Source organism: Euleptes europaea, chromosome 3 (genome assembly GCF_029931775.1).
Source record: "Euleptes europaea isolate rEulEur1 chromosome 3, rEulEur1.hap1, whole genome shotgun sequence".
NCBI classification, from domain to species: Eukaryota; Metazoa; Chordata; class Lepidosauria; order Squamata; family Sphaerodactylidae; genus Euleptes; species Euleptes europaea.
In genome coordinates this window covers 54,164,488-54,175,022 of record NC_079314.1, presented here as the reverse complement: position 1 = coordinate 54,175,022, position 10,535 = coordinate 54,164,488, and the positions used below count along the sequence as shown (strand labels likewise).

The window sequence follows — 10,535 nt, the reverse complement described above, 5'->3', positions numbered from 1 at the left end:
TCCTCAAATAGGTCTTTGAGCAAGTGGCATATAAATTCTCTAATGAAATATATAAATATATAAAGTCCTTTGATTGACACAGAAGCTTGACAATTGAGGAGTACCCTCAGATAAATAACATGTATATTTCTGCAATGTGGGATTTATACTAAATTTGCAGAGAGAGACTAAGCTTGTCCTTGTGGCAGGACATGGCTGGTGGTGGGGTAGAGCAGGCTTTTTAAACATTTTGTTCCAAGAAACAAATAGCAACAGCATGGCACTGATTTGGTTTGAACTACAAACATTGTTTGAAAGACAGACTGCAAACACTGTTTCTCTATAGCAGAGGTTCCCAAACTTTTTAAATCATGGAACGTTTTTCAGGAGAGACATTTGTTACGGAGCACTAATTTTCACCTAGCATCTATATACTAAACCAAATGACAGTAGTGTTTTTCTTTCCAATCTCTTCATGGCGCACTAGGAGATGTTTAGCGGAGCACCAAGTGCTCCATGGAGCACAGTTTGGGAACCTCTGGTCTATATCATGCATTTTAAACAGATTCCCAGTAAAGGGACATAGAATAGAATTCAGTACTGATGGGAGTTAACGTCTGCTCTTTATTTAAAGGTCTGCAGAATGCAAACAAGAAGACTGCATGCCTAATTTGTGGAGATGGTTTTCAGCTGGAGAAATCTTGTAAACACTGCAGCTCTTTTTGTGCAACTGTATTGCAGGGAGGTTCATACATACGTATGAGTGCATATTCTCCTGAAAAGATGTCAAAGAGCAGACTGACTGTGCCAAGATATAGTCTCCCAAAATACTTTTGAATCTATTCAAAATGCCTTGAGAAAGTGTTTTGTTAAAAGCCAACTCCCTAAAGCTGAGCTTAAGGACCTTCTTTGTATAACTACCTTCTCTTCCAAAATACTCAAATGGTTATCTGTGTAAAGAAGTTGGTGGAAGGGATCTGTGCAAATAACAGAAATAAGTGCCTGCATCATTAACACCATGTTCCAGATATCAAACTAATTTGGGTGTGGTCAGAATGAGCTTCCGTTTCCCTCCTGTTGCAGGTAGTTAAAGCCAGGGATGGCCAGAAATGCAAGCCTTTTGAAGCGAGGAGAAAGGGAAAGAGCCAAAGGGTTCTTGATCCTTGGTTCTTAGCCCATAGCTTGCAGCCTGTGGCCTTGATGAACCACCCCAATAGATCCTGATCCAGCTCAGGATGTTTAGTTACCTTTAGTGGGATTTTTTTGTTTATTTACATTGTATTTTGTCAATTTAATTTGTTTATTTAAATAGTATTGATATTTCATGTAATCCTCTCTGGGTCCCCATTGGGGAGAAAAGTGGAAAAGAAATGCTTTAACTAACAAATAGATCTCTTCAGGGTTAAGCTAGACCTTACATGCATATGTACAATGTAGGAGGTCTGAAGCAGCCAAGCAGAATGGGTGTAATTATATTTATTGCTGATGTAAATCGTAAGGTCTCAGCCAGGCCTCCATCTTAGAACAGCCTGGGAATAGGAACAACTTCCCGAACAAAGATCATACTTGGCCACTAAGTGGCAACAGTGAACATGCACTACACCTAGGGTTGCCAACCTCCAGGTACTAGCTGGAGATCTCCCACTATTACAACTGATCTCCAGCCGATAGAGATCAGTTAACCTGTAAAAAATGGCTGCTTTGACAATTGGACTCTATGGTACTGAAATCCCTCCCCTCCTTTCTCCAAACTCCACCCTCCTCAGGCTCCACCCCCAAAATCTCAAGGTATTTCCCAATCTGGAGCTGGCAACCTTAACTACACCAATTTACAATTTACTGCTTCAATTTACAACTAAGTATAATGCTTCCTTCCAGTTTTTTAAGAGGTAAGAACAAATAAAGTAAAATAAGTCAAGAAAGATCTCATTCACTATATTAACAACAAGAACTATCAGACTCCCAGGGCTACAAGTCTAATCTTTCTCTGGATTTGGCAACTCTCTTGGAAAGATGAAGCAGAACTGTTGTTCCTGCACTTTTGGCAGGTATCTTCAGTTTCCAGGTTCGGAACAGGTTTCAGTTAGGTGGTCCCCTGAGTTTGTAGGAGCCAGGGGTGCAGAAGTTGATGCTGTTTCTGCCCCTCTGCTGTGTCAAATGGGCATTGTGGTCACTCACTGACACCTCCACCTTGAACTGTGGCCCCTCAGTAGGGAGATCTTCAGCATAGTGCAACCACACATGGTTATATTGTCACTGAATATGGTGGTAATGCCACTGTGACTTAAAAGCCGGCTAGGACCATTTCTAAAATTTAGAGCATAAACCATATTGCCCACATCTAACATCTTAGATATCACTTTTGAGTCATAATAGGACTTTTGTACTGCCTGGCGCTGCCATTCTTTAGTAGCTTCATCCAGATGTAAAGAATCCAGATGAGTTCGTAATTTCTGGCCCATCAGTAGTTCTGCTGGTGGTTGTCCTGTTGTGGACTGTGGTGTGAGCTGGTACTGAAAAAGGAATTGAGCCAATTTGGTGTCTTAGCTGTCACTCGCCATCTTTAAATCCCTCTTTCAAAATTTGTACTGCCCTCTCGGCTAAACCATTGGAAGCAGGGTGGTACTGTGCAATTCGTATGTGCTTAATGTTTTTTTTTTAATGAATTCTTGGGAAATTGTGGATTGCCACTTACAATAGCCTCAGGGAACCCAAAAGTAGAAAATGTAAGTTGGAGTTTATCAACAGTGGCTTCAGCTGTAGAGGAAGACAGAATGTGCACCTCAATCCACTTGGAATATGCATCTATTATTAATAAAAACATTTGATTCAAAAATGGACCTGCATAGTTGATGTGAAGTCTTGTCCAGGGTCGTTGTGGCCATTTCCATGGATGCAGGGGTGTTTGGAGAAAAACATGACAGTTGGATTGGCACACTCCACACTGTCACACCACTGCCACAATCTGTTGATCTATCCCAGGCCACCACACACATCTTTGTGCTAGCCCCTTTATGCATGCTATGTCAGGATGTGCATCATGTAGCAACTGCAGCACAGCACAGCGATTCCTGGGTGTTATAACTACCCGGGACCCCAATAACAAACATCTATCCTGGATACTCAAAGACTCAATGCTGGTAAAAGGCTGAAGATCTGCTTCCCCTCTCTCTGTCCATCCAGTTGTGACCAACCTTCGTACTCTAGACAAGAGAGGATCTTGATTAGTTCCTGGTTTGATCTTTGCAGCATCTATTGTGTGTGTGTGTAAAGTGCCATCAAGTAGCAGCCGACTTATGGCGACCCCTTTTGGGGTTTTCATGGCAAGAGACTAACAGAGGTGGTTTGCCAGTGCCTTCCTCTGCACAGCAACCCTGGTATTCCTTGGTGGTCTCCCATCCAAATACTAATCAGGGCTGCTTAGCTTCTGAGATCTGACAAGATCAGGCTACCCTGGGCCATCCAGGTCAGGGCAGCATCTATTAGAGATGTAGATATCACTTCAATCAGGAAAACAGTGTCAGCAGGTTGCAGTATTGAGTCTAGACTATATGGTAGTGGAAGTCTGCTAAAGGCATTTGCATTACCCATGGCCTGTCCAGGCCTATATTCAAATTTGTAGTCATCATGGGCAGCCAGCGTCTGGGCCCATCTTTGAATTCTAGAGATGCCATGGGGGTACGTTTGTTTTCCTTCTTATAGCCTGAACGGAGGATGAAATGTGTGCCATAGAGGTATGAATGGAATTTCTTTACCCCCAAACCACTGCTAGTCCTTCACATTTTAGTTGTGAATAATTTTTTTCCAGCTGGGGCCAGGGATCTTGATGCATAATTAATAGGGTGCTCTGATCTATCTGGCAGTTGGTGAACCAGCACTGCTCCTATTCCATATGGGGAGGCATCACAAGACAAAATAAGTTCTTTGTGACTATCATAATGAGTTAGGAGAGTAGATGACTTCAACAATCATTTTGCCTCTGCAAAAGCTGCTCTTGGCCCCACTGGAATTTGACCCCTTTTCGCAAAAGCTTGTGTAATGGAGCTAATACTGATGCCATATCAGGTAAGAACTTACCATAATAATTTTGCTGATCCAGGAAAGACTTCAGTTCTGATGTTGACCGTGGTGATGGTGCCTGTGTAATAGCCTGTACCTTTTCCACAGGATGTAGGCCTGCATAGATGCTGCAATGATCTTGTGTCTAAGGTAATCTGTTTTAGGGGCCTGAGAAACACTCTTGAAGCACATGCTTGCCAATGAAAGGCTGGTCAAAATGTAGTGTAGGTTTTGCAAGTGCTCTGCCTCAGTTTTTCCCGTGATCAGGGTGTCATCAAGATGCACAAACACACGTGGCATGCCCTGAAACAAGTTCATCCGTGCCTCCAGAATCTTCCTCTCTACCATCAAATTGATGAACCTCAGTCTTGAAATCTTTCTGTCCTTTTTTCTCTGCCTTTGTAGTACAGCACATCTTATCTAGGTGACCTTGTTTCTGGCATATCCAGCACTCACTATTCCTGTGGGGGCATGGCTGATCATCATGTTTCTCCCCACAGGAAAACAGGACTGCCACTGGTGGAGCCTTTCTGTTCCCTTGGAGATTTCTTTGTAACAATCGTAGTGTAGGACAACCTATGAATCACAGCTGTGAGTGCCTGGACATCCTTAGGTTGTTTTGAGTTCTGCAAAACTAAAGCATGTTGGGCTGTAATTTCCATGACTTGTGCAATGTCTAAGGCACTCGTAAAGTCTAAACTGGATTCTGCTAGTAGATTTCTCTGAATCCTCTCATCATCGATGCCTGGTTCTTCATCATCGATGCCACAGGCCAGCCTATTTCTCAGCATGGCATTCAAGGTGTCCCTAAAACCACAATGCTCTGAGAGCTGGTGTAATTCTGCTACAAAAACAGCTACAGACATTCCAGGGGGTCGTGAAAAACTATTAAATGTAAAACACTATAATCTCTGATAGTTTGAGGTTATGATGATTTGAAACCAATTTAATCAGTTCCTCAAAGGATTTGGCTGTGGGCTTTTCAGGTGCTACCTAGCTTCTCATTTTGCTCCACAAATATTCAGCAAAATCTCCCCTTTAAATCCCCCCCCCATCAGTCACATCATTGGCAATGAGGTACTGAGTCTTTCTGCATACTGGACCCAGTTCTCTATATCTGATCCCATAGGAAGGCATTGTGTATCCCAAAGCAGCTGTACTGTACTGTGAAGATACTGGCTAAACCCATGCTCATTGCCAGTGTAATGTAGGAGGTCCAAATCAGCCAAGCAGTGTGGGTATAATTATTTTTATAGCGGATTATATCACAAGGCCTCTTAGAACAGCCTGGAAATAGGAACAACTTCCCCAAGAAAGACCAAACTAGGCCACTAGGTGGCAACACTAAACATACGCTACAATGTGGATACAGGTAACATTACCTGGATGGCCACAAAGGACATATTCACTCAGAGTAGTTAACATGTGGGATTTAATAGGACATAATGATGGTGACCAGTATAATTAGCTTTAAAAGAGGATGAAACAACTTCACAAAAGAAAACACTTCTATATTCAGAGGCAGTAAACCCCAGAATATCAGTCAAGAGGGCAACATTGGGGGGAGGCTTTGGCATCTATTTGCTGCTTGTAGGTCGTCTAGAGCAATTGGTTGGTCACTGTGTCCAAGAAAATGCTGGACTAGATAGACCTCTGGGAATGGCACAGTGGTGTGGGCCTCGGGCACTGGTGCTGCCTCCCTGGAAGCATTGTCCTGGCGTAAAAGGCTGTGCCAGTGTCCAGGGGGCATTTCTGGGGGAAGACCTGCCTTTAGAAAGCTTCCTAAGCCCTTTTGGGCTGAAAACACCCCATTTTGCAGGCATCAAGATATGCCTTCAAAATTGTGGCACAGCCCTATGGAACTCTGTGGGAGGTTTCGTAGGATTTCCCCCCTGGAAAATCCTTTTTACTTCTTTTTTCAGTGGCTGTGCTGACTCTGACCAACCCCCCACCCCCTAGGAATGGGCTGCCCGAGCTTTCTATCCAGATTTGATCTCTGTTCACCTTTGGGATATTTAATCTTCTCCTGCTCTGTTATTTATTGCCATGTCTCCCACTATGGTCTCTAGCACGATAATTTGACCGGATTCAGTTCTTGGCTGTAGTTGCGAATATGCAGAGAATATGCAGAGACTTAGCAGTGCCAATAGTGTGGCCACTGTTCCATGGGCTGAAAATAATAATAGAATATTATTAACCTGTGGGATGCCTTTCAATTCCTTCTAGGGCAACCTCAAGCTCCATGGCACATCTCTGGTTCACATTGCAGTTCATGATATTTCCTTTCCTTTTCGTTTATCAAGCATTAACTCTATTCTGGTTTCCATGTGTTTGCTGTATGTATTTCTTACTCCTTTCGGGTCTATGGTATGCTATTGAGAAAAAGGTTAAATACAGTTTTTTGTCCCAATAATTTTGATGCTATGTATGAAAAGTAAGGGAGAGAAGGCAGTATGGTATAGCCTGATCTCATCAAATCCTAGAAGCAAAGCAGGGTCGGTATTTGGATGAGAGACAAGAGTTTATATATGAGAGCCAGTGTTGCCAACCTTCAGGTAATTTAGTACAGGAGCGAAGAAATACTAGAAGTGCAAAATATATTTATAAGCTACTGTGTCTAAACAAATACGCACAGACAATTATACACAATCTTGACAAAATTATCATACATCAACAGTACATGCCATCTCAGGGGCGGCAGAAAACAAGGAAAGTATAACTATACAAGAGTGCAATGTCTCTCACTGTATGTACATCATTTACTGTATAAGTATCATACAGGTAAGTAACCAATTTTGTAAATGTTGTTGTACAGTTCCAAAGGGATTTGTTTCCAGGAGGATTGCTTCAAGGAAGATACGGCCGTTTCAAATTCTTTAAATTCTTCATCAGTCCATTTCCTGCAACTCCTCCAAGGCCTGAATCTCAAATGCAGAAACAAGCATGCTACCCTCCTCTTCCAAAGGTAGAAAGACTGCTATCGTTGTTCGCTTACTTTACCCCCCAAGCGTCATCCTTGGGGGGTAAAGTAAGCGAACAACGATAGCAGTCTTTCTACCTTTGGAAGAGGAGGGTAGCATGCTTGTTTCTGCATTTGAGATTCAGGCCTTGGAGGAGTTGCAGGAAATGGACTGATGAAGAATTTAAAGAATTTGAAACGGCCGTATCTTCCTTGAAGCAATCCTCCTGGAAACAAATCCCTTTGGAACTGTACAACAACATTTACAAAATTGGTTACTTACCTGTATGATACTTATACAGTAAATGATGTACATACAGTGAGAGACATTGCACTCTTGTATAGTTATACTTTCCTTGTTTTCTGCCGCCCCTGAGATGGCATGTATTGTTGATGTATGATAATTTTGTCAAGATTGTGTATAATTGTCTGTGCGTATTTGTTTAGACACAGTAGCTTATAAATATATTTTGCACTTCTGGTATTTCTTCGCTCCTGTACTAAATTCCTTATCTGTTGATACTGGTACAGTGGTGTCTAATTTCTCCCTAACCTCCAGGTAATAGCTGGAGATCTCCTGCTATTACAACTGATCAGTTCCGATAGAGATCAGTTCCCCTGGAGAAAATGGCCACTTCGGCCACTGGACTCTATGGCATTGAAGTCCCTCTCCTCCCCAAACCCCACTCTCCTCAGGCTCTGCCCCAAAAACCTCCCGCCGATGGCAAAGAGGGACCTGGCAACCCTAATGAGAAACCATGGGCCAAAACTGTCTTTCTGGGAGATGTTGGCCACCCCAGGGTACCAGTCTAGATTGCTTCATTATTATTCTGTTTCCATCTGATATTTTGGCATGGTGTGCCTTAGTCCAGTGGTTCCCAATCTGGGGTACAGGTACCCCCAGGGATATGAACCAGGACATTTAGGGGTACCCAAAAAATTGAATAATGACGCGAAAAGGCATTTGAAATACCAGCAGCTATATTAATTACAAACATTTTGTAATATGAGGGTACAATTTATGGAAATGGGCTGCCAAAGGGTATGCAAGTGAATAAAGGTTGCCAACCACTGCCTTAGTCTAACCCACAGAGTATTGTGAATATGGGGGTCTGGATATCTTTTAAGGTATGTTGAGCAATTTGTTATTGTTTTTTTAAAAATAATTTTTATTGTTTTTTCAAATATACAGAAAATAAAAGGGATGATAGGTAAAAGGGAAACATAATATGATATGATAACATTTTGTGTGTGCCCTGTGACCCTATCATTACTCATTTTTGTAATCAAGTATTTTCTTTATCATTTATGAGTCATTATATCACTATATTTCTTCTGAATTGAAAAAAGTACTTTCCATCTATCATTATATTTCTACACTTAATTCTACACCGTATTTCAATATATGATTCTTATATACACAAGTCTTGTTAATTACCAAATTAGAATATTACCAAATTATCTTTTAAGGTCTGTCGAGCAATTTGTTATTGTTGTTTTTAAGCACAGTATTTGCATCAATCACAGACAGTTGATGTTCCCGTAAGGTGAGTAGACAGTTTAAAGTAAAAGAATACTGAACCCTCTGGCACAATATTTACGCAGTGACTCAGTGTTAGTTTTTGTCTTTGACAAACTAGCGTTACATGCAAATGTGAGTAAAGAGTAAAACCCCAACATTAAAAAAAAAGAAAAGAAAAACAGCTTTGGAAGCTGCAGTTTTGAGGAGCTGGGGAGGATAGGGTGCTTAACCTGCACCAAGCCAGCCACTTCTGTGCTGAAAATCAGGCTCTTGCTGTGTTGTTTCCTCATCTCCTGGAGAGAGTTTTGTCTCGGCTCTATGGAAAAAAAAACACTTTTTGGTTTATCAGTCTTTTGGCCTTCCTTAACTCTTTTTTTTCCATTTTCACTGAAAACAACTCAAAGAAAAGAGATAGGAGACTTATGGGCCAATCCTAATCGGGGGGGAGGGGATAGGAGCCGGCTTGACCCCGCTGCTGGCATTAGTGCTACTTGCGCTGGCAATGGAGGAGTTTCACGGGGCTGGGGGAGGAGTTATTTTATTTTAGCTTTTGTGCCACTACAAGCCACTCAAGAGGTGGCACAGCTGTGCCGTCCCCGAGCCGAAGTACCCCCCCCCATTAGGATTGGGCTGCCTGCTGGAGTTGCCAGGGATTGAACCTGGGACCTGCTGCATGCCGAACAGATTCTGCACCACTGAACCACTCCCTAACCTTATGGGTAACAACAATGGACATCCTTGCCACAGTTTAATTTTGTCCCTTTATGCTGATGTAAGAGGGAGGAGTGTGTGAGTCGCAGCATGTTCCCATGGAAGGCTGGAACATACGTGCCAAACTACCATTGAATGTATCATATAAGCTCCATTCACCAAAATGCTTCAAATGGAACTCATTAGCTTGCTCATTGTTAGAAATCTGTTATTTGTTAGAAGGCTTGCACAATTCCACCTCTGTGCTCTCTCTTGTTTAGCTGAGGATCGCTTTCTGCATTTCATCAGAGTGAAAATATTTACACACTCTATAGCCAAACACACACAAAAAAAATCTATTCTGACTAAGCAAGTTCAAATTCTCTATGATTTGGGAGTATATTTTACCAGCTTCTCGTAAAAAACTTTTTTTAAAAAAAAATTGTGATTCATCTGTTAGTCTGATGCAAGTCTTAGTTTTTAAATACTAGACATCAACTTTGATTTCTAAGCAAGAGGAGGAGCCCAGCTGGAAAAGCTGGTGGAGGTGGGACTTAGTCCTGAGGCAGTATATTTAAAGATTTGGCAGAAGTGAATGAGTTGTCAGAGTGGAAAAGCTCTTTCTACAGGGGGGGTGGGAACCCAAAAGGTGGCTTATTTTGAACTTGGGGGTAGGGGAAAGAACTTGTCCTTAAAAGAAAAAGGGTGCTTTTTAAAATAAAGAAATGAGGATGATAGTCAAGCTTCAGATTTTTGCAATGCTTTGGGGAACATATGGTTATCAGCTCATCCCCAGGATAGAAGAATGTGGACTCACATGTTCTCAGGTATGTTAAAATTTTGTCTGTATCGACTGTCTATGGATGAATGACTGCTATTGCAACAAATGGATGCGCCTGATTTTCTGATCCTCAGTTTTGCCCAGGATTACACATCACATTGAAAAGAGGCCTTAAAGCAATTGAATGTGTCTCAATAGACTCCCCTCTAAACCCCCCTGAAAAATGTAAAATAAGATTATTCAGCAAGACATTTGTTCATGGCTGCCAAGAATTTTTTTCTCCTGTAGCTGTTCTTGAACACTGACATGAGTAATTAAGAGTGCAGAACGTATTTGTGACAGTAAATTTAGCAAAAGCTTTCAGGAATGGACACTTCATCTTGTGAAAGAATTGCTGAACCAGTTCAATCATGCCCTTATACTAAAGACTCATAGAGATAAAGAATTTTATCAGAAAGAGTGATAAAAAACACATATCTTTGGGTAAGGTACAGATCACACTTGCAGAGATAAAAAGATATACATTTATGAAATTACTGAATAAA

General features: G+C 41.6%; 1 protein-coding gene across 1 annotated transcript in view; it reads left to right on the top strand.

Moving 5' to 3' along the window:
* The first annotated feature begins 8,201 nt into the window (after positions 1-8,201).
* IL17REL (interleukin 17 receptor E like) overlaps positions 8,202-10,535 on the top strand; it is a 59,952-nt gene continuing 57,618 nt past the window's right edge. Inside the window, exons 1-2 of the mRNA XM_056846484.1 lie at positions 8,202-8,208; positions 9,933-10,036. Coding sequence (XP_056702462.1) covers positions 8,202-8,208; positions 9,933-10,036 — 111 coding nt within the window. The remainder of the gene's footprint in view (positions 8,209-9,932; positions 10,037-10,535) is intronic.